This window comes from Sinocyclocheilus grahami, unplaced genomic scaffold (genome assembly GCF_001515645.1).
Source record: "Sinocyclocheilus grahami isolate Dianchi unplaced genomic scaffold, SAMN03320097.WGS_v1.1 scaffold83.1, whole genome shotgun sequence".
Taxonomy (NCBI): Eukaryota; Metazoa; Chordata; class Actinopteri; order Cypriniformes; family Cyprinidae; genus Sinocyclocheilus; species Sinocyclocheilus grahami.
The window spans coordinates 1770514-1792696 of NW_015505262.1; the positions used below are offsets into that span (position 1 = coordinate 1770514).

At 38.2% G+C, this 22183-nt stretch overlaps 2 protein-coding genes across 2 annotated transcripts in view; one reads left to right on the plus strand and one right to left on the minus strand.

The window, feature by feature from the left end:
• Positions 1-3983, plus strand: part of LOC107586541 (beta-1,4 N-acetylgalactosaminyltransferase 1-like) — a 34529-nt gene extending 30546 nt beyond the window's left edge. The window contains exons 10-11 of the mRNA XM_016273965.1: positions 3150-3387; positions 3471-3983. Of these exons, the coding sequence (XP_016129451.1) occupies positions 3150-3387; positions 3471-3688 (456 nt within the window). The 3' untranslated portion in view covers positions 3689-3983. The remainder of the gene's footprint in view (positions 1-3149; positions 3388-3470) is intronic.
• A 2657-nt stretch (positions 3984-6640) lies between these two features.
• LOC107586569 (solute carrier family 26 member 10-like) lies at positions 6641-21495 on the minus strand. Its single transcript, XM_016273994.1, has 18 exons — positions 21098-21495; positions 19688-19798; positions 19324-19481; positions 19030-19194; positions 18738-18890; positions 18403-18485; positions 12277-12424; positions 12015-12128; positions 11737-11814; positions 11375-11470; positions 10990-11096; positions 9970-10039; positions 9597-9776; positions 8221-8275; positions 8032-8120; positions 7887-7941; positions 7699-7805; positions 6641-7566 (listed from the first exon to the last, which is right to left on the minus strand). The coding sequence occupies exons 1-18, from the start codon at positions 21360-21362 to the stop codon at positions 7528-7530; spliced, it is 2073 nt and encodes a 690-aa protein (XP_016129480.1). The 5' UTR covers positions 21363-21495; the 3' UTR covers positions 6641-7527.
• Positions 21496-22183: the final 688 nt, after the last annotated feature.

The window sequence follows — 22183 nt, forward strand, 5'->3', positions numbered from 1 at the left end:
CGAGGAGGTGTGTGGTTGTTTTTCGCAGTCATTAGGACTACTGTTTTATAGATTTACTAAATATAGTAGGCAAATATTTGTTCAAAATGCACTGAAAATCTAAACCTGAGAAACGGTAATAAAAGTTTTACTAAGTTTTAATAAAATGATTTACAGTGATGCTGTTTGCTAGCTAGTATGCTGACCATCCAATCAAAGGACGAGAAAATGCTGACGTTATCGTTAGCCAGCTAGATGGCCCTGGTGCTGCCAACTCGAAATCTGATTGGTTAAAGCAACGGTTTCACTGTCATTGATTTATCAGATGCCTGCACTGTTGATTCTGAAGGCCTTAAGGCAGATTTCTTTGACCCTGGCAACACGATTGCTGAAATATGATTGGATAAAAGCTCTAATATAAACATACACTGCTCGAAGCAGTGCAACCAAAAGAAAAGGTGTGGAATGAAGAGAATAGACTATTGGAAATAATTTAATACACATTCATGGAAAAATATATTAAAACTAAATCAGTGATTCTGATAGTGTTTAGGCCAGCAGAGAAGGTTTTGCTGGCCCTGACGGCCCACCACTGATATATATATACATACATACATATATAAGTCAACTTTATTTCTAAAGATTGTAGATTGTTTCACAGCAGCTTCACAATAGTATAAAATTCAAATTCTGCTGTAAAGCAGCTCTAACAAGTCAATGGTGTCATTATACAGCTCAAGTCAGTTCAGTTGCATAACTGTAAATTCATCAGTATGTACATACTGTACATACGGTGTATATGTGCATATGCATATATGTGCGAGTGCTATTACAAACTCCTGTGCACTCCACTGCACTTTGAACAAGCAAAAGACACAAGAGAGTAGTGTTTTAAAATTTTTACATCTGTGTGTATGTAGTATGTGACTTAAAATAGTTTTGAAAAGTGTTTTACAGTTGAAACAATAATTCAAGGACTCACGCACAAATCCCAGTTGTTTTGTTTCTGACTGTATCTGTGTTTTTGAAAGAATAGTTTGAATAAATGAGTCAATGGAGTAGACACTTGTTACCACATACCAGGGTAACGATGTAAATTGCATAAAGGGTTACTAAGGGCTTGTCCAAATACCCAAACTTATAGTCTTCTTGGCCACTTGAGAGTGTGTGCACACAACAGGAAGTAAATGCACAAAGCGCAGTGCCCTTAATGCAAACTAATCCACACTGGCTGCGTCCGAAATCTAGCCAGCGAAAAACAGTATGTGACAAAAGAAGTATGTATGTCCGAATTCACAGTACTCATAAAAAAGTAGGCAGAACATACCAGGATGACCTACTACTTCCAGCGTGATTCTGAAGTGTGTATAAGATGGACACTTTAGCCTTGTCCAAATACCCACACTTGCAGTCTTGGCCACTTGAGAGCGCGTGCGCGCGACAGGAAGTAAGTGTGCAAGTCTGTCCCATGTCTTGAAAATGCCAAAGTGCAGAGCCCTTAATGCACACTAAACCCACACTATCTCGAATACTGCTCCGGAGCGCTATTCAAGGCCAAGTGTATCCCATCATGCATCATGTTCTGAAAAGAAATCGTGAGACTTTTTGCTGAGATCTCGCGAGAGTTCACGGAAACCTTTCCAATGTAAGTTAAATATTAATATAATAAGTAGATATTACATATAATTTGGCAGAAAAACTGTGTTTTTACGTTTTATTGGTGCAAAGATGAGTAGTGGTGATATGTATTTTGTACAACATTTGCAACTGCTTTTTATCACTTAATTAGAAGCACCACAAATTAAAATTATGTCATGTTATAGGGACTACTGAACCGACATTTAGAAGTTGATTTTAAAATGTAAAGTAATTAAAATTGAAATTAAAATAATTTTTACAACACTATAAGTGTGTCCCATCAGGTAATGAAAAGTTCGACACACACTTGTGGTCTTCACACCCACTTGAACACTTGGGCCAAATACAGGAAATACGTCATTTAAGTAATCAAGTGGTCAAGTGCAAAGACCGCAAGTGTGGGTATTTGGACAAAGCTTTTACTATCCCGGCTTGAGGCCACGAGAGAGGAATAGCAGTGATGTGACGCAACTGACGCTGGTAGGTCACATGACAATAACGGCATGGCAAATGTAATACGTCCAGATTACATTCATACTATTACACTCATTCATACTAAATAGAACATACTGTTTTTGCGGTTACGAAGTAATTACTTATTAATAATGAGATATTACATATAATTTAGTAGTAAAACAAAGTCTTGCACATTTTATTGCTGCAAAGATGTTTATTTTGTGCAACATTTGCAACTGCTTTTTATCACTTAATTAGAAGTACCATAATTACTCAATTGTGTCATCTGTTATAGAGACTACTGAACAGACGTTTAGAAGTTTATTTTAAATATGCAAAGTATTGAAAATAAAAATAAAGCTTGCATGTTTACAACACAACACTTTTACAATTTCCACTTGAACATATGGGCCAAACAGGCTACAGGAAATACGTCATGGAAGTGGTTAAGTGCAAAGACAGCAAGTGTGCGTATCACTTCGCTTCCTGTCGACCTACTGTCCTATAAAATAAAAAAAAAACCAAGTGTGGGTATTTAGGTCTAAAAATACCAACCACGAGTGCACAGACATCGCGACCAGAGTATGCCATGTTTAACTTATTAAGTGCTCCGGGTGTGTGTTCACGGTGTGTGTGTGTGTGTGTGTGTGTCGACCTACTGTCCTATAAAATAAAAAAAAAATCAAGTGTGGGTATTTAGGTCTAAAAATACCAACCACGAGTGCACAGACATCGCGACCAGAGTATGCCATGTTTAACTTATTAAGTGCTCCGGGTGTGTGTTCACGGTGTGTGTGTGTGTTCACTAATCTGTGTGTGCACTTGGATGTTTTAAATGCAGAGCACAAATTCCGAATATGGGTCACCTCACTTTCATTTGAGAGTAAATCTCAGTCCTTTCATCAGTCCTTAAAATAAGTTTAATAAATATTCTTTTTAATGTAGAATTAACATATATGATATAGCCTATTTAGAAATATAATAAAATGTAATGTAATATAAATGTTAAAAAAAGATTTTAAAAAAACAAAGCAAAACAAGTACGTCACGTGTACCTGTTGTGTTTGCACTGTGAGGTCGGGGGAGCTGTGAGAGAAGTGACGGGATACACTGCCACCTATCGACACATCATCTCCACAGACGCAGGTGATGAAGAGGGGGATTGCTTACACATAAGGACGGGATTCCACCACGTTATCGAGGGATTTCCCAATTGTGTGGTTGCAGATGCCGTCATAAATTTCTTCATGGCTCGCACAGAAAAGATACGACAGGTGGGCTTTGACCCACGTCTGTCTCGGGTTGGCCATTTAGGTAAGAGGACTAATGCACATTTTATTATGCATGTATTGGACATTTGTGTGTGCGTTACTATGTCATTTTTGGTTCTTCTTTAGGATTTTTTATTGATGGGCTTGGCTCCCTCCATGTGGGCTCCTGTGATGATATTATTATCAGTCATGCATCGAAGATCAAGGCGATGTTGCCATGGGGACAGTCTGAGAGTGACAAAGTCTATTCCAAGTTCCGTTATGCTTCCCCTCAAGAGGCCTCTATGAGCGAATATGATCTTTATTATCTCAAAAATCATTTTAAATGTATCACCAGTGACTAAATGTGGAATGTAAAAGCTTCTGCGAAGCACTTTCATTGCAGTCACTCGATAAAGAGACGACGAGCCTTTATAAAACAACGCCAGAAACAATGGATATGAATTGTGGACATTAATTGTGTTGCTTCATCTCGAAAAGAGTTCGGAGGTTAAAGGGTTAGTTCACCCAAAAATGAAAATTAGGCTGTGTTTTACTCACCCCAGAGCCATCCTAGGTGTACATGACTTTTTTCTTTAAGACGAATCCAGTAGGAGTTATATTAAAAATGGTCTTTGATCTGTCTTGAGCTGTTTAATGCCACTCAGCAGGTGTTGCATGCATCAGTCCAAAAGAAGTTAAAAAGCGCCCATCCATTAAAAAACCCGTCTCGCATGGCTCCGGGGGGGTGAACAAAGGCCTCCTATGGCGAATCGATGCGTTTTTGTAAGAAAAATATCCATATTCAAAATGTAATATTCACTTTAATCTAGCTTGTGCTCACTAATTAGAAGTACAAAAGGAGGATTTGTAAAGAAGTATGTCAGAGGATTTTGATATAAGCCAAGAGGAGACTGGTTTTCCTTTGCTAAAGTAAAGAAACTGCTTCCTTTGATCGTGTAAACAAATGTTGGTTTTCACAAGACTCACTGGCGCATGTGCAACTAACCCTTTTGGGTGAACTAACCCTTTAATTGAGGTAATTTTGTGTCTCTGGAAACAATAAGTTTTTTTATATATATATATAATTGTGGAGTAAAAAAAGTTTTGTTTTTGCTTTTTTGAAGAGAGATATCAAAATTTGACTATTGGGGTAGAAAATATATTTTTAAACAATTGTTGAATTTTGTAGCCTACTATGCCAGCTAAAATAACAAGTTAGTATATTTATTTCCCTTAATTAACAAATTGGCTGGTGCATCATCATTATGTACATTATGTGCATCTTACCCTATTAGCTAATAACTACATTTGGCGGCTGTCTCTTGAAAATATTTTGCTGGCAATTTAATGTGGCCATTTCCTTTTCAAGACACAAGATGGCGGAAGATCATCAGAACGTCCACTAAGTTGACAGGAAATTCTACAGTACAGCTGGCACATTTGGGGTTTGTTTTCTATCCCTTATTAATATTTCTCTACTTTTATTTTTAAAAGTATTTTTTTTTGTATAGAAACATATTACACCAGTAAGGGCCAGAAAAAATACATGTTTTCCCTTGTGACAGCTTTCCCCAGTCATTTTTTTCTGTTGAACTACAGTATGATTGTAAATGTGTTGAGTATTTATTCATTATACTGTATATAAACGATCATTAAAATGTATTGTCTCAATAAAAATAATGCCTTACATTTTAAATGTCTTCTTAAAGGAAATAAAAATCAACATCGGATCACATCATCTTTGAATACAATTATTATCTTAAGTCTTTTGTGTAACACCAACATTCAGTGTGGCTGAGACATGGCAGCTGGGCAGTCCTCTGCACCAGTAATATGGGCTGATTTCCATTCAGCCAATTAGTGTAGTATTTCTTGAGCTTTAAAGAGAAAACTCGTGTTCTCCCGAGAGTGATCTTTGAAATACCCCAGGAAAAATGCAGACATCAAACATTAAATAGAACAAATGATTGAATGATGAGTGTGTTTGAACAGTATTTTTTATCAGGTCAAGGTAGTAACAGGTTATAATAAGGTAGTCAGTTCACTTGCAATGTGATAAGTCTTTTGTGTAACCAACATTCAGTGTGGCTGAGACATGGCAGCTGGGCAGTCCTCTGCACCAGTAATATGGGCTGATTTCCATTCAGCCAATTAGTGTGTATTTCTTGAGCTTTAAAGAGAAAACTCGTGTTCTCCCGAGAGTGATCTTTGAAATACCCCAGGAAAAATGCAGACATCAAACATTAAATAGAACAAATGATTGAATGATGAGTGTGTTTGAACAGTATTTTTTATCAGGTCAAGGTAGTAACAGGTTATAATAAGGTAGTCAGTTCACTTGCAATGTGAAATTTTGAAACTTTAACTCTACAAATGAGAACAGTTTATACAATTTTGATCCCAAACTGGTTAAAAAGAGGGAAGCAGGATATAGTAAAATGACATTTTATTTTATACTTTGCCTTTTAAATGATACTGGAAAAAAAAAAGAATTGTCCAGTGAAAGATAAAAAGACAATTATTTATTTGATTGGTCTCTTGGTAATCATTTAACATGTGATGATTACTGATTAGTTTGACAAAAATGTGAATATTGCATAAATAATATACAGCCTATAGCTTATGAAAGGACATTTTAGTATCGTACAGCATTTATGTATACTCTAAAAATAAAGGATGGCAACAATGTATGATCAGAACATCCATTTTCATAAAAAAACCAAAAAAAACAGTCAGCCACTACTGATAAATTGAAAACATTCAGACGTACATAATCAATTAAATAACCATTATCTTCTTTGCCTGCACATGGAGTTTGCAGGGCTAGCAATATCGTTAGCACTGCTGAAAATCATGTTTGTGCATGTAAAAGCCGGTTCACACCAACATAAATGCTCATCACAAATATTCAGTGCGTTTTCAGACCTATTCAGACCAATGCATAAAACACACAGAGGCTGAATAAAAATGCAGTTTCACTCTCTGACAGTAGATGGCACTATAAAAATAAAATGACATTTTATTTTATACTTTGCCTTTTTAAATGATACTGGAAAAAAAAAAGAATTGTCCAGTGAAAGATAAAAAGACAATTATTTATTTGATTGGTCTCTTGGTAATCATTTAACATGTGATGATTACTGATTAGTTTGACAAAAATGTGAATATTGCATAAATAATATATAGCCTATAGCTTATGAAAGGACATTTTAGTATCGTACAGCATTTATGTATACTCTAAAAATAAAGGATGGCAACAATGTATGATCAGAACATCCATTTTCATAAAAAAACCAAAAAAAACAGTCAGCCACTACTGATAAATTGAAAACATTCAGACGTACATAATCAATTAAATAACCATTATCTTCTTTGCCTGCACATGGAGTTTGCAGGGCTAGCAATATCGTTAGCACTGCTGAAAATCATGTTTGTGCATGTAAAAGCCGGTTCACACCAACATAAATGCTCATCACAAATATTCAGTGCGTTTTCAGACCTATTCAGACCAATGCATAAAACACACAGAGGCTGAATAAAAATGCAGTTTCACTCTCTGACAGTAGATGGCACTATAAAAGCTGAAAAAGACTAGTTATTCCAGTACACAAAGAGCCGCTTTTTCCATTTTTGTCATGGCAAAGGAAATAAGTCATACAGTATATACGTTTTCAAACAGCCATTCAGGTTTTTGTATTTACTATGGTGTTTATTAACCAACGCCAAATTCAAGAGTACAGAGACAAGGGAGCCAAGCTATTGACCACCGATCAGCAAAATAATCTGTTTGTGAATGCCACCAACTCTAGCTTTCTGTAACAACAGTGGTTCTGGGCAAGTGACCAAAAGAATGAATCTAATTGGTTGATAAGGAAAAGAGATTAGAGCACCTCTCCTTAAAAAAAATCCTTGTGCTGGTCACACATTACTGGTTGTTAATTCAAATTAAAATGTTTATGGCAATGAATTTTCGCACCGAACATTTGCCTTTGTGTGAATAGGCCATAATGAACACAACAGACACTACAGCTGCATACTGTTAAACAGCTATAGATAGCCCTGACAACCTCATCACAGCATGTTGAGTCGAAATAAATGTTGGAATGACTTTAAGTCATTTCTCTGACACATTCGTAGTCACCCAGTGGTTCTTCACTTCCTATTTTGAGTCTCAGTCTTGCATTACTTTGTGTCAGATAAATCACTCCCATACCATTGTGTTGTTCTCAGGTGGTTTCTCCTGTCAAACAAAATGATGAAATGTTAAATGGAAATGCAATTGTGCCATAACGCCACAGTTTAGCACATGAAAATACGCTAATTTGTTGTTGAAGAGGTATGAAAGGACGTATATGAAGCTTTTGCATCATACCCGCTGCTGTTGTATGTAGACCACTGCATCATGAATTGTAACAAAAATATGCTGAGGATTCATGTAGTTCATCAGCCCGCTTGATGTGAGAATCTTCAGTACACTCTCTACAGAAGAGAGAATATTTTATGCTCAGGAAATTGTTTGAAAGGTTTGTCCAAGTATATATACAGTATGTGTAAACTCACCATTGCAGTTAGCCAGGTATATCCGTACCCCGATCTTTTGGCACTCCATGCACATCTGTGGCAGGATATAAGTTCCGTAAGCATATGACATTTTTCATGACAATGTTGATGGGTGTCAAAACAAAACCTGTATTGTCCGGCTCACCTGTATGAATAACCGAGCTCCTGCAACATCCACGAAAATGACACTGCTGCAGTCTATCAACACAGCCTGGACTTCACCCTCAGCCATCTCTGCAGTAAACAATTGAGAAAACCCCATGGGTGTGAAACATCTGAAATAAAAGACACTTTAATGTGATTGTTGGTATTACTTGAACAAGTGGGAATGCACCTGATCTGAACAAGTCATTCTTTGAAGAAAATGAACTGTCTGTAACTCCTTGCTCCTTGAAAAACAATACAGTTATCCAATCAGATGTTTTCTTTACATAATATGTTACTTTGTTGCTGTTAGAACAACATCTCCAAAATATCAATGCAAAGACATATCAGCATAAAAATACAGGCCTGATTAGTAAAGCCTTTCAGAGGTTTACTAGATTTTAAAACCACTTGAATACTCATAAAATAAAACCACAACAACAGCTATGATAAAACACACTGGTGTTTAATGAAGAATTAAACTTATTATTTATAATTATCCAAATAAACAGCTCTTACACCAAGTAGTATAGTTCAATATTCTAATTATATAATTACATGCAACATGACACATTAAAGGCATAGTTCACCCCCCAAAAAACTGCCATCATTTACTCACCCTCATGTTGTTCCGAATCCATAAGACTTTAATCTTTGAAACAGAAAATGAGATATGTTTAATGAAATCTGAGAAGCTTCTGTCCCTCTATTGAAAACCAAAATTTCCACGATCCAAAAGGTAATAAAGGAGTCATAAAATGAATCCATATGAATCAAGCCGTTTTCTCCAACTCTTGCGAAGATACAGGTGCATCTCATTAAATTAGAATGTCATGGAAAAGTTCATTTATTTCAGTAATTCAACTCAAATTGTGAAACTTGTGTATTTAAAAAAATTCAATGCACACAGACTGAAGTAGTTTAAGTCTTTGGTTCTTTTAATTGTAATGATTTTGGCTCACATTTAACAAAAACCCACCAATTCCATTCTATGATGAACAGATTTAATTCAGGTTTTTATTTACATCTAAACAATGATCAACACACATCTGTAGAGCACATTACATATGGTAGTGGAAACTCAAAAGTGTATCAATGAGGTTGAAGCACACACAATTTGCTATGTTTACCATATGTGATGTGCCCTATGTATGTGTGTTTATATGTACATATAAGTCTAAAGTATTTATTTTTGGATCTCATAAGTTTTGGCTTTCAATAGAGAAACTCTTAAGTTACATAAAAATATCTTCTGTGTTTCGAAGATTAACCGAAGTCTCATGGGTGGAACATCATGAGGGCAAGTAAATTTGGACAGAATTTTCATTTTTGGGTGAACTACACTGAATGTGAACTTGTGCATTGACAACAGCTCTGAATGTGGCTTATGAACATTCAGAACTAGTTTTTAATTCAAGCACATTATTTAAATAATCAGAGATTATCTATATTATTCAATATCATGCAAGACATAAAATGCCAGTGGACATTTTTAGGGTAAGCCAATAATAGAAAAAAAACATTAAAGAGCATATTACATATAAACTGATGGATTGATCATCTTACTACAGAGCTAATGGCCTCTCTCTCTCTCCTTTCCATGGCCTTCAGGGCTTTCTCTCGGCTGCGTATCCTCTCAGGGGTGAGGCCCAGAAGTTGAGCCATATCAGCCTTAAAAAAGCTACGGTTCCCATAGTAGATGGGCCCATTGTAGGCCAGGATCTTTACACCAGGGACTTCATAGCACTGCGGTACAGAGGGATGAAGAGGGTATAATCACATTGTCAGTTACACAACAGAGATGTGACTAAGACAAATGCAGCAGAGCAAAGGTTAATCGATTTGATTTCTAAATGCACAAGGCCCAATTCTAATTATAGCAAATTACATTACATGTGGTAATAAGAAAAGAAACTTAATATGATGACTGTTGACTCACTTTATTATGGTTGTTGATGGATCTGTAGATCTCCGTGTTGGCGGCTCTTCCTAAAACAGAGCAGCTGGCCCTGAAAACAGAAAGTTTATTATGAGTTCAGAGACATCTTTTTGTCTCAACTTTATCTCCCCTTTCCTTAAATGTGAATTTCATATCCGCCAGGAGAGGAAGGTTGTTTTGGAACACAGGGGTCTGTAAGGGATACTGGTTCGCTGTTTTTATACAGCCCTTGAGCTTTGTAACGCATAATTAAAGGATGTAGTAAACATGATTATTAAAGCAGATAAATACACAAATCTAATTAGGTAGTTTCAATCTCAATTATATTATGTACTCAATACCTCGTTTCACTGGGGGTGCTCTAGTTGGATTGATAATATTGCCGTCTCTATACAGCCAGAGTGATACCCATACTCTAATACAGTGGTTCCCAATCTTCCTCCCAGGGGATCCCTATTTTACATGTTATATTTCACAACCCTTCTGAAATCTAAGCATACATTTAATTCGATTTATACAGAAGTACCCTAAATCCACAGACAGTTTTGGGTTTAATAGGAAACCTGTGCACGCATTTCTTTAGCAAATACAATGAGTAGCTTCCTATACAAAAATCATTACTCACTTCCAATATGTTGCATGGTGTTGCTTAGAATTTGTTCTAAATTTGTTCTGACCTTAGCCATAGGGTTTTGATCTATTTTTTATTATATATTTTTTATAATCTATTTTCTTTTCTTTTCTAACAGAATATTTTTCACTCATTCATGTTTTTATTGCACAGATTAGAGTGAAACCATAATTTATGTTTGGCTACCCTTAAGAGAGCTCTAGTGAACCCTAGTGGGGATCATGACCTTGAAGTTAGTAAACCTTGCTCTAATTTATAATAAATATCTCAAGAAGTGACTACATGAAAGCCCAAATAGTCATAATGGAAAGTGTCATAGTATTTTATCCATTAAACAGAATTATCCAATAAATTTGTAACAAAATGAGCATATAATGTCATAATGATACCTCTGTGTGCGACAGATAACTGTCATCATGGAGAAGACCACCCCAATGGCCAGGCCAAGATCTACATTTAGCACAACTACCGAGAGCCAGGTTACAAGCCACACCATCTGCTCAAACATACATAACAAGGATTGAAATTAATCAGCTGGACACAATGCCAGTTAGAAATTAAAGATACTTCTCTGGGAACGAGAGGAGGTAAAAACATACAAAATCAATTTTGCTAATTCTCCAAAGATCTACATTTAGCACAACTACCGAGACCCAGGTTACAAGCCACACCATCTGCTCAAACATACATAACAAGGATTGAAATTAATCAGCTGGACACAATGCCAGTTAGAAATTAAAGATACTTCTCTGGGAACGAGAGGTAAAAACATACAAAATCAATTTTGCTAATTCTCCAAAGATCTGGGAGATCCTGAAACAGCAGGAACATCTGTCTCAGGCTGGTCACATTTATACAAGCAAGAACTGTCTGTGTTGGAGAGAAAAGAGAGAGACCATGATGTTGCTGGTTATACTGGTAATTCCTTAAAGAGAGCATGAAATAAAAAATTACCCTATTTGTTTTGTTACTAAATGTCTATGACCCATAAGTCAATACTTACATTTATGCATTCAACACACACTTTTATCCAAAGCAACTTACACTTAAGAAAATACTCTTGTTTCACTCTGAAATATGTCAAATTATGGAACTTAAATTCATTGCAAATGTACCATTGATGAAGGGACTCTTACCTTTGGTAAGAAGTAAAATAGAGGTCCTATCAGCAAAAGTACAATAAGAACAACCAGACTTGTGAACAGTCCTGCAAGCTGTTAAAGTACAGAAAAAGGGTTTTTATTGTATCTAACTCCTACTATGTTTGACAAATTTGTACAGAAAATTATTAACTTACACTTTTAGCAGTGAACATACTGCAGTGTGTGTTCATATATTATCTTAGCAGAACCTTTACTGCATAACATTGCTTAGTTTCCTAACATGGTTTAAGTGATTTCAAACAAACTAGTACCTGTGTGTGACCTCCGGCACTTTCCAGTATGTTTGTGGTGGCCAGTGTAGCTGAGTTGGGGAAGCAGGTGAAAAGAGATGAGACAGTGTTTGAGATCCCATGTGCTAGAAGCTCCTACGACAAAAATGAAAGAACATTGTTTTTTTGATGACATTAACACTTTGCATTTACAAATTCATAACTCTGGCCTTACTAGCGCCATGCTCCACCAGTCGAACCCAGGAAAACTTTATAGAACTTGGATTATTATTACAGTATCTACCTGATTTGGATCAATGGAGTATCCATGCTTATCAGCATAAATCATGGCTAGAGATACAGAAACAGCGTAGGCAACAAGGGTGATAGCAACTGTGTCGCCGGCAATTTCTGGAACAATCTCCAATGCAGGCAGCCGTGGCTTAGGGAAACTGAAAAGTTGTAAATATTTAGCTTCAAGTTTTAGTTAAACTGCAGGATGTATATTTAAAATGCAGGTTAGATATACTTAAATATATCAATGCATTTAATTGATCAAAAGTGACAGTAAAGACTTTTGCATTGTTACAAACACATTCTTTTGAATTCCATATTCATCAATGAAAAATGCATTTTTTAATGCAGAGTTTTCCACAAAAATATTAAATGGCATGACGTCTTGGTTACGTATGGTAACCCTTGTACCCTGATGGAGGGAATGGAGATGTTGTGTCAAAGTTCCGACACTAGAGGTCACACTTGAGAGCCCGGACACCTCTGACATCATAGAGAAAAGGCCAATGTTGGCGAGCAAAATTTGCATAGCTGGCCACGTCTTGGACATCCTGGTTTAAATAGTCCAGCGTTGCATTTGCTCACTCTGAGCAAATGTTCTGAGAAGTCGACAAGATTCTCAACCCACTCAGAAGCAGTTCAGAGTTGTGGCATAAGGGACACAATGTCTCTGTTTCCTCCATCAGGGAACGAGGGTTACCATATGTAACTGAGACATTCCCTTTCAGTCAGTCACTTCGACGTTGTGTCGAAGTTCCAACACTAGGGGTCTCTATACTTTATACCACAGCTGCTTAACTGCGTTATGAGTCCATGGGGTCACAGGTGTTGACAAGTCCAGCATGACACAACCAAATGCACCTCTCCTCCTCGTAACCTTCCAACGCCCAAGAAGTGGGAACCCTCGCTCTCCAACATCAGGGAAAGCTGCCAAAAAAGGCAGAGGTCACCTCCAGCTGGAGCCTTTTCTCATTTTGAGAAAAATAAGAAATATGACAGTTGAAAAGTCCTGGTTGTAACGTAGGGGAAGAGTTTGTTTCCCAAAGTGGGGAAAGAATACTACGGAGACCACATCCTACCCAAAGGGGAGGTAACATGTGGAGTTCACTCGAGGGATATTAACTCGTAATGGATTCTTGTAGCAAGTTCCTTCGCTAAACTCAGCTATGCTTGAGTCATGGAAGGGTAGTCCAGGGTTCATAAGAAGGAACTGAACCGGACTCAATAAGCGCACATTACCACCTCACTTAATGCAAGCTCTACACCCTACCAGCCATCTGAGTTTAAGAGCTAGTGCTCAAAACTCTAGATGAAACTGGTTCCATTCGCAGATTGTAGAATCTGGCAAATCTATCAGGTGTAGACCAACCCTGCAGCTCTACAAATATCTGCTAATGAGGCACCATTTGCTAAAGCTGATGAAGCAGCAGTTGAGTGTGGTTGAGTGTGCCCTCACTCCCAGTGGGCATGGTAAGCCTCTGGCCTGATAGACCATAAGGACTGCATCCACAATCCAGTGGGAGATCCTTTGTTTGGAGACAGCATTCCCCTTCTGCTGATCTCTGAAGCAGACACAGAGCTGTTCAGACAGTCTGAAACTCTGTGTGCATTCCAAATAGATGCATTCCAAATAGATGCTCACACCAGGCACAACAGAGACATGTCAGGGTCCCCCTCCTGTGGGGGGATAGCTTGCAAGGTTACCACCTGATCTCTAAAAGTGTGGTGGGAACCTTGGGCACATATCCAGGCCGGGGTCTCAGAACAACGAGAGATTCTGCCAGCCTGAATTCTTGTTGTGATTCGTAAACAGAGAGGGCTTGGAGATCCCTCACCCTCTTGATAAAAGTGAGCACAGTCAGGAAGGCTGTCTTCATAGAGAGGGCACTAAGTCCAACTGATTGAAGGGGCTCAAACGGATCTCTCTGTAAGGCCTGAAGGACCACTGAGAGATCCCAAGAGGGAATGAGGCAAGGCCTTGGAGGATTCAACTTCCGGGTGCCTCCTATGAATCAGATCATGCTTCCCCACCGATCTGCAATCTACAGTGTCGTGGCCACGTACACCTTGAATGTAGATGCAGACAAGCGCCTGTCCAGGCTCTCTTGGAGGAAGGATATCACAGATCCGATGCCACATCTCCAAGGATCCTTCCCATAGGAAGAACACCAATTCACAAAAATGCACCATTTCAAGTCGTATAGCCTCCTTGTAGAGGGGGCCCTAGCCTGTATAATGATATTCACCACTGCAGGTGAAAGACCTCTGAGTTCCTCCAGGTCACGTCAAGGGACCAAACAGGAGGTTCCAGAGATCTGGGAGCGGGTGCCAGATTGTGCCCTTCTCTTGGGAGAGAAGGTCTCTCCTCAGGGGAATCTGCCAGGGTGGAGCTGGCCTGCTGTGAGAGGGAGACCGCTATGTGATTGAGGTCGCCCGGAATGCAAAGACTCTGCTGGCTCCACAGTAAGAGATGGCGGGCGAGGTGTGAGCCTCGGCGCCAAGCCCATCTCAGGACTCGGGTATGAAACTCCATGCTGAAGTGGTCTCATATGCATCAGGTCCAATGGCGTAAGCACAGCTGAGGATGCCATATGCCCCAGGAGCCTCTGACCTTCAGTCAGTCGCTGAGTCGCCTTGTGCAGACCCTGGCCTGAAAACCTGCAGGACAGCCATGGTATGCAGCGCGGACGCAGCTTGTCCAGAAACGCAGTTCCTGCATGCTCCAGGCTGGGACCACCCTTGTGCAGACCCTGGCCTGAAAACCTGCAGGACAGCCATGGTATGCAGCGCGGACGCAGCTTGTCCAGAAACAGCATAAGCTTTCACCACAAGGGACGAGGTAGCTTATATGGGGGCAGTCCGGGCCTAATGGATAGAGAGTCAGACTTGTAACCCGAAGGTCGTGAATTCGAGTCTCAGGTTCCGGCAGGAATTGTTGTGGGGGAGTGAATATCTAGCACTCTCTCCACCTTCAATACCACGACTGAGGTGAGACCCTTGAGCAAGGCCCCCAACTGCTCCCCGGGTGCCACAACATTGGCTGCCCACTGCTCCGGGTGTGTGTTCACGGTGTGTGTGCGTGCGCGTGTTTGTTCACTACTCACTGCTGTGTGTGTGCACTTGGATGGGTTAAATGCAGAGCACAAATTCCAAGTATGGGACACCATACTTGGCCACGTCCTTTCTTTTCCTATATTCTCCCACTTCCAGGAAGAAAGAAACTAGGGCGGAGTGTGGCTGAGTGTAACGCTTGGTCTCCAAGAACCAATCATTCAAGCGAGAGCGCTCAGAACAGGGTGGAAGAATCCACTCAAGCCTGATGCTCTCTGCTGCCTGGGTAAGCACAGCTGCCATCTCAGTAGGGTTGGGTACCGAAACCTATGTAACCGGTATGTACTAGAACTGAATCAGAATGCAGATTTCGGTGCCTCATTTCAGTGCCACTTAAATGCTTGAGTGATCGATTTAAATATTTGTTCTCTGGTTCTTCGAAACGGACATAAGGATCACCGGCACTGCACGTAAAAAATAATTTCCCGACTGAGAAAATTCTAAGAATGCAAGTCGGAAAGCTCTAATAATACAAATCTAACACATCTTTGTAGTAACGCGAGTGTCCATGTTGTTTTCACATTCCGACTTAAAAGCACAACTCGTGAAATGAGAGCATCCAAGGAGTGCATGAACGCAGCAATTACACTTGCTCTGATGACAGCAGGTAGATACCGTTAGCTAGCTAAGCTAAACATTCTTAAATTAAAATGCCAAAAGCTAAACTTCCCTTGTAATGACTTGCAATGAGAAGCGTTTCTAAACCTGTTGTCCAACAAAAGAGAACACTATAACGTTTTTACTTCACAACTGCTTCCTTTTGTGATCTGATGTGGCTTCTTGTCACAGAATGAGGCAGAAAATATGTTCTATACTGTAAAAAGCATATGGTAAAAAGGCTATGTCGATTAGCAATGGATTATATACTTAATTATGATGAAAATATCAAAGATGGCTTGAATAACACAGATAAACTATACTGATGCACATGTGGAGTTTCTGCGCGAGGGCACCCTCTGGCGTCCAGTATGAATGAAACAGACATTAAATGTGTTTATAGTGCTCAATAATGGCCAATCCATCCTTTTTTTTTTTTTTTTAAGTATCAGTTCAGGCACCGTTTTGGCACTGGAACCGTTTTAAAAGTATCGATTTGGCACCGGGATCGTAAAAAACCCAAACGATACCCAATCCTACATCTTAGCGTCAGGCTCAGACCAACCCACAGCACCCGAAAGCGCCAGTTTATTTTAGTCATACCCAGAAGTAGAAGGGCCAGGACGGGAAGCAGCTGAGGGACTTGTGGTCTTTTTTAAATAAGAACGCGAGCCAAGAGTGCAATGTGCCGATAGCTATGTCCTCACAAGAAGGACATAAACCATCCACAAAAGCTGCTTCAGCATGGGCACCAATTTCATTGGCCTTTTCTCAGTGATGTCAGAGGTGTCTGGCTCCCAAGTGCAACCCCTAGTGTCGGAATTTCAACACAACGTCAAAGTATTCGACTGAAAGGGAACTGTTTTTAACACTGATAATAAGATATATTTCTTGATCACCAAATCAGCACATTAGAATGATTTCTGCAGACTGGAGAAATGACTACATAAAAATCAGCTTTGCCATCACAGGAAAAAAATTACATTTTAATATATTAAAATAGAAAACATTTTAAACTGTAATAATATTTAACAATATTACTATTTTACTGTATTTTTGATCAAATAAATGCAGCCCTTGGTAAGCACAGAAGACTTCTTTCAAAAACATTTTTTAAAAATGTATATATTATTTAAAAGAATACATCATTAAAAAAATAATATATTACCCTGCTGGAATGTGTCCTACTATCTGTATGTCATATTTGGAATCCAAAGAAAAGGCATATGTAATTCCTGTCGCGATTATTACCTGCAGGAGCCACAAGAGAATGAAAGATTATTTTTCACAGTGTAGACAACAGTAGAAACTAAGATGATGAAATTCAAACTTCCCTTGTAATGACTTGCAATGAGAAGCGTTTCTAAACCTGTTGTCCAACAAAAGAGAACACTATAACGTTTTTACTTCACAACTGCTTCCTTTTGTGATCTGATGTGGCTTCTTGTCACAGAATGAGGCAGAAAATATGTTCTATACTGTAAAAAGCATATGGTAAAAAGGCTATGTCGATTAGCAATGGATTATATACTTAATTATGATGAAAATATCAAAGATGGCTTGAATAACACAGATAAACTATACTGATGCACATGTGGAGTTTCTGCGCGAGGGCACCCTCTGGCGTCCAGTATGAATGAAACAGACATTAAATGTGTTTATATTGCTCAATAATGGCCAATCCATCCTTTTTTTTTTTTTTTAAGTATCAGTTCAGGCACCGTTTCGGCACTGGAACCGTTTTAAAAGTATCGATTTGGCACCGGGATCGTAAAAAACCCAAACGATACCCAATCCTACATCTCAGCGTCAGGCTCAGACCAACGCACAGCACCCGAAAGTGCCAGTTTATTTTAGTCATACCCAGAAGTAGAAGGGCCAGGACGGGAAGCAGCTGAGGTGACTTGTGGTCTTTTTAAATAAGAACGCGAGCCAAGAGTGCAATGTGCCGATAGCTATGTCCTCACAAGAAGGACATAAACCATCCACAAAAGCTGCTTCAGCATGGGCACCAATTTCATTGGCCTTTTCTCAGTGATGTCAGAGGTGTCTGGCTCCCAAGTGCAACCCCTAGTGTCGGAATTTCAACACAACGTCAAAGTATTCGACTGAAAGGGAACTGTTTTTAACACTGATAATAAGATATATTTCTTGATCACCAAATCAGCACATTAGAATGATTTCTGCAGACTGGAGAAATGACTACATAAAAATCAGCTTTGCCATCACAGGAAAAAAATTACATTTTAATATATTAAAATAGAAAACATTTTAAACTGTAATAATATTTAACAATATTACTATTTTACTGTATTTTTGATCAAATAAATGCAGCCCTTGGTAAGCACAGAAGACTTCTTTCAAAAACATTTTTTAAAAATGTATATATTATTTAAAAGAATACATCATTAAAAAAATAATATATTACCCTGCTGGAATGTGTCCTACTATCTGTATGTCATATTTGGAATCCAAAGAAAAGGCATATGTAATTCCTGTTGCGATTATTACCTGCAGGAGCCACAAGAGAATGAAAGATTATTTTTCACAGTGTAGACAACAGTAGAAACTAAGATGATGAAATTCTCATTATATTGGACTAGTTGTCTGGTGAATGGCAAATATTTGTACAAAAGTTAATTTGCTTATTTATGTCTGTAATTCACACAGTATCACAGAAATTGGAAGGAAAATAAGCACAAAGGTGAATAAATGTTTTACTGCTCCACTGTTCTAAATATCTGTTGTGGAGTGCAAACTCACAGTGATGATCTCCACGGGGATGGGAGTGCGCAGACGCTCCCGAAAGCGTGAGTTGACCTCTTTAACTGGCACCAAAACAGCCAGGCAGAGCAGTGAGATCACCAGCTCAGCCAAATTAGTGTGGGGCACATTCTCCATCACTGAAGCCAGAGTCTGTTGGTTTAAAAGGAGCTACTGACATGCCTACTCATTTTTGCTCAGTTATAGTCAGTGATACTGCAGTAGTTGTAGCTAGAATTATTAAACTAATAACCAGAACAGAAAAAACAGTCTGTGTTACACCATTTCTGACCTTAAAAAGAGAGAAGGCACCAGCACATCGGGGTAGCCGTAATCCCAACATGCTTTGCAGCTGTGAAATGGTCACATGGAAGGCAGCTGCACTTGTGAAAGCCTTAACAATCGGTTCTGAGAGGTATGTGGAAAGGAAACCCAACTGGAGCCCGCACATGCAGAGCTGGGACAATAAAAACAAGCAAAATGCTATAATAATTCTGCAGTCTGAGTCTAATATTTCATCAGACAACATATTGCTTAACAAAAACAGACGGATGCTATGTGTTTAAATCCAGTAGATATGTCTTACCATCATTATGCCTGAGAGAAATGCTACAGCTGATGCCACACCAATCCTCTGGGCCTCAAACTCTGTGCCTTCTGGGCTACTGGAGTTCAGAGCGAGCGGGATGGGAACTAGTTGCTCCACCACTGAACCAGTCATCAGACTCAACACAGCAAAGGTACCTACAAAAGTCAAACTCTTGAAATGTCATTTTCTTGGTTAAACATGGTTGCAGATTAATTACACTGTAATACTGAAGCACTCTTGGGAATATTGGTTTCCAAAATGTAATAGGTGAACAAATTTATGGAAACTTTGTGGAACCAGGTTTTTAAACACCAGTTTTTTTTCCCACAGCGCTAAACTATGGTAAATTAAAGTCTTTTACCTGTAGAAACGTGGTGACCAGTGCCAAAGAGCATATAGAGAACTACAGGGAAGAAGGATGTGTAAAGGCCATAGACAGGTGCCACTGATGTCAACAAAGCAAAGGCCATTCCTAGCAAAACAGTATGTTTTATCACTTATGTTGTCTTGAATATAGGTCAAAGACATGAAGCATATTTCATCTACTAAACTAAAATGCATTAAAATTTAAATTCAAATTCTTGAATATGCAGTTTATAATATGAATATGTTATCAACATCGCAATTATTCTCAGAATTATTATTATTAGTATTTATTACTTGTAATCGGTCAACAATCTATATTTTGCAGATTAATTACACTGTAATACTGAGGCACTCTTACTATGGTAAGCTAAACTATGGTAAATTAAAGTCTTTTACCTGTAGAAACGTGGTGACCAGTGCCAAAGAGCATATAGAGAACTACAGGGAAGAAGGATGTGTAAAGGCCATAGACAGGTGCCACTGATGTCAACCAAGCAAAGGCCATTCCTAGCAAAACAGTATGTTTTATCACTTATGTTGTCTTGAATATAGGTCAAAGACATGAAGCATATTTCATCTACTAAACTAAAATGCATTAAAATTTAAATTCAAATTCTTGAATATGCAGTTTATAATATGAATATGTTATCAACATCGCAATTATTCTCAGAATTATTATTATTAGTATTTATTACTTGTAATCGGTCAACAATCTATATCAAACTGGCCGCGTAAAGAACATGTAGGACGCCATATTGCTGTCATGTGACAAGAAAAGTTAAATAAATAAATTTGGCCGATTTATGAAAAGTTTTGTTCAGGACGAATGGAGTAAGAAAACGTCACGATATTTGTTCTAAACATTTCTTAATATATTATATTTCGCATTATATTATATTCCAAATATATATATTTTTGACAGTAGAAAACACCTTTTTAAAGTAATTATTAAGTTGTGTATACTCCCGTGTACTATTCAAGTTGCAAATAAATTATTTTAACTCTTCTTATTTGATAGTTAATACTTTATTTATTCATTTTTTTTAAATGTTATTTTTTCTAATTGAAATGTTATTAAAAACGTTAATAACATATTAAAAAGTATAAAACAAAATCGATATATAATTTATTTGATAATTATATAACGTATTTTTGCAATCATTTTTATACTTTTTAAGTTTATATTAAAGTAGCCTAACAGCCTAAAATGTGTTTAAAGATTTAAAAAGTTTCTCTCATCAAAGAGAAATTCATACAAAAATATGTTGTTCACGTGAATGATCTTAACCTGATTTTATTTGATAACGTTTTCATATTGTCGAACTATCTCTTTCTCTTTACTATTTAATTGGCTACTACAACTTTTTTTTAAAAACGAAGTAATTAAAGTTTATTTTATTTTTACCTTGGGGAATGTGCACTATTCCAACAGTCAGTCCCGCTATGATATCTCCTAAAAGCCATTTCCTGATCTTGTATTTTGGCAGCCAGCTGCACACGGGCAGTCTCTTCTTGAGCAGGTGAAGATAGTCCACCTGAGAGCAGCTGCATCTCTGCGCCAGTCTGTCGCGGAGCCGCTCTCTCCCTCCAGACTGATCTTCCGTACCATACGTCTGTCTGAAGCGATCCTCAGTGTATATATTTCTATGTACTGCCACTGATGCGCTCATATCGTCCTAAAGTGTTCTTCGGAGAGCAAGGTAAATAATCTTCAGAGTTAAACTGCTCCAAACAAATGCCCAACCCCTCATTTATAGGAGTCGCTAGAATTTGACATCAGGAACAATTGTATTTTCATGTCAAGTACTGGAGCCAATTAAACACCAGTGTCTTTTTTTTTTTAGGTAAAGTCAAAATCAAACTGCAAAAAACATCCTACTTTTATGAAACAGGCTTCATAGGTATACTTGAAAAACCTCAATGTTATGTCTTCCAGGTCCTACCGCTAAAGGCTTTTTTACAAAACAGAGAATGACATGAACACTCATCTTTAACACATAGACCTGCTCTCAGTCCCTCCTCCTAACTCTTCAAACAGACTCTTTCTTCATGGCCTTGACATGAGGAGTCATGTTGTATAGAAAGTGTACAATGTATTGCTCTGTGAGACATCTGCATGAGGATCAAAGCACTATTGTTTACAGGGTGAAGGTGAAACCTCAAACCACAACTATTACTGATTATGAGAGGTGGTCATTTCCGAGAAGGGGGTCGATTTCTCCCTGCCTTTTTAGTGTCTTCATGTGCTTTGAGGAACCAAAGCTGCTTTGTGAAGAGTAATCATATATGTTTTCTTTGCCTCACTGATCAAACCGCAATATGACTCTGGTGAGCGTGCACTCTTTTTAGTCCGTTAAAGGAATAGTTCACCCAAAAATGAAAATCTATGCACTCTCAGGCCATCAAAGATGTTGTTTCTTCACCAGAACAGATTTGAAGAAATTTAGCATTACATCATTTGCTCACCAATTTATCCTCTGCAGTGAATGGG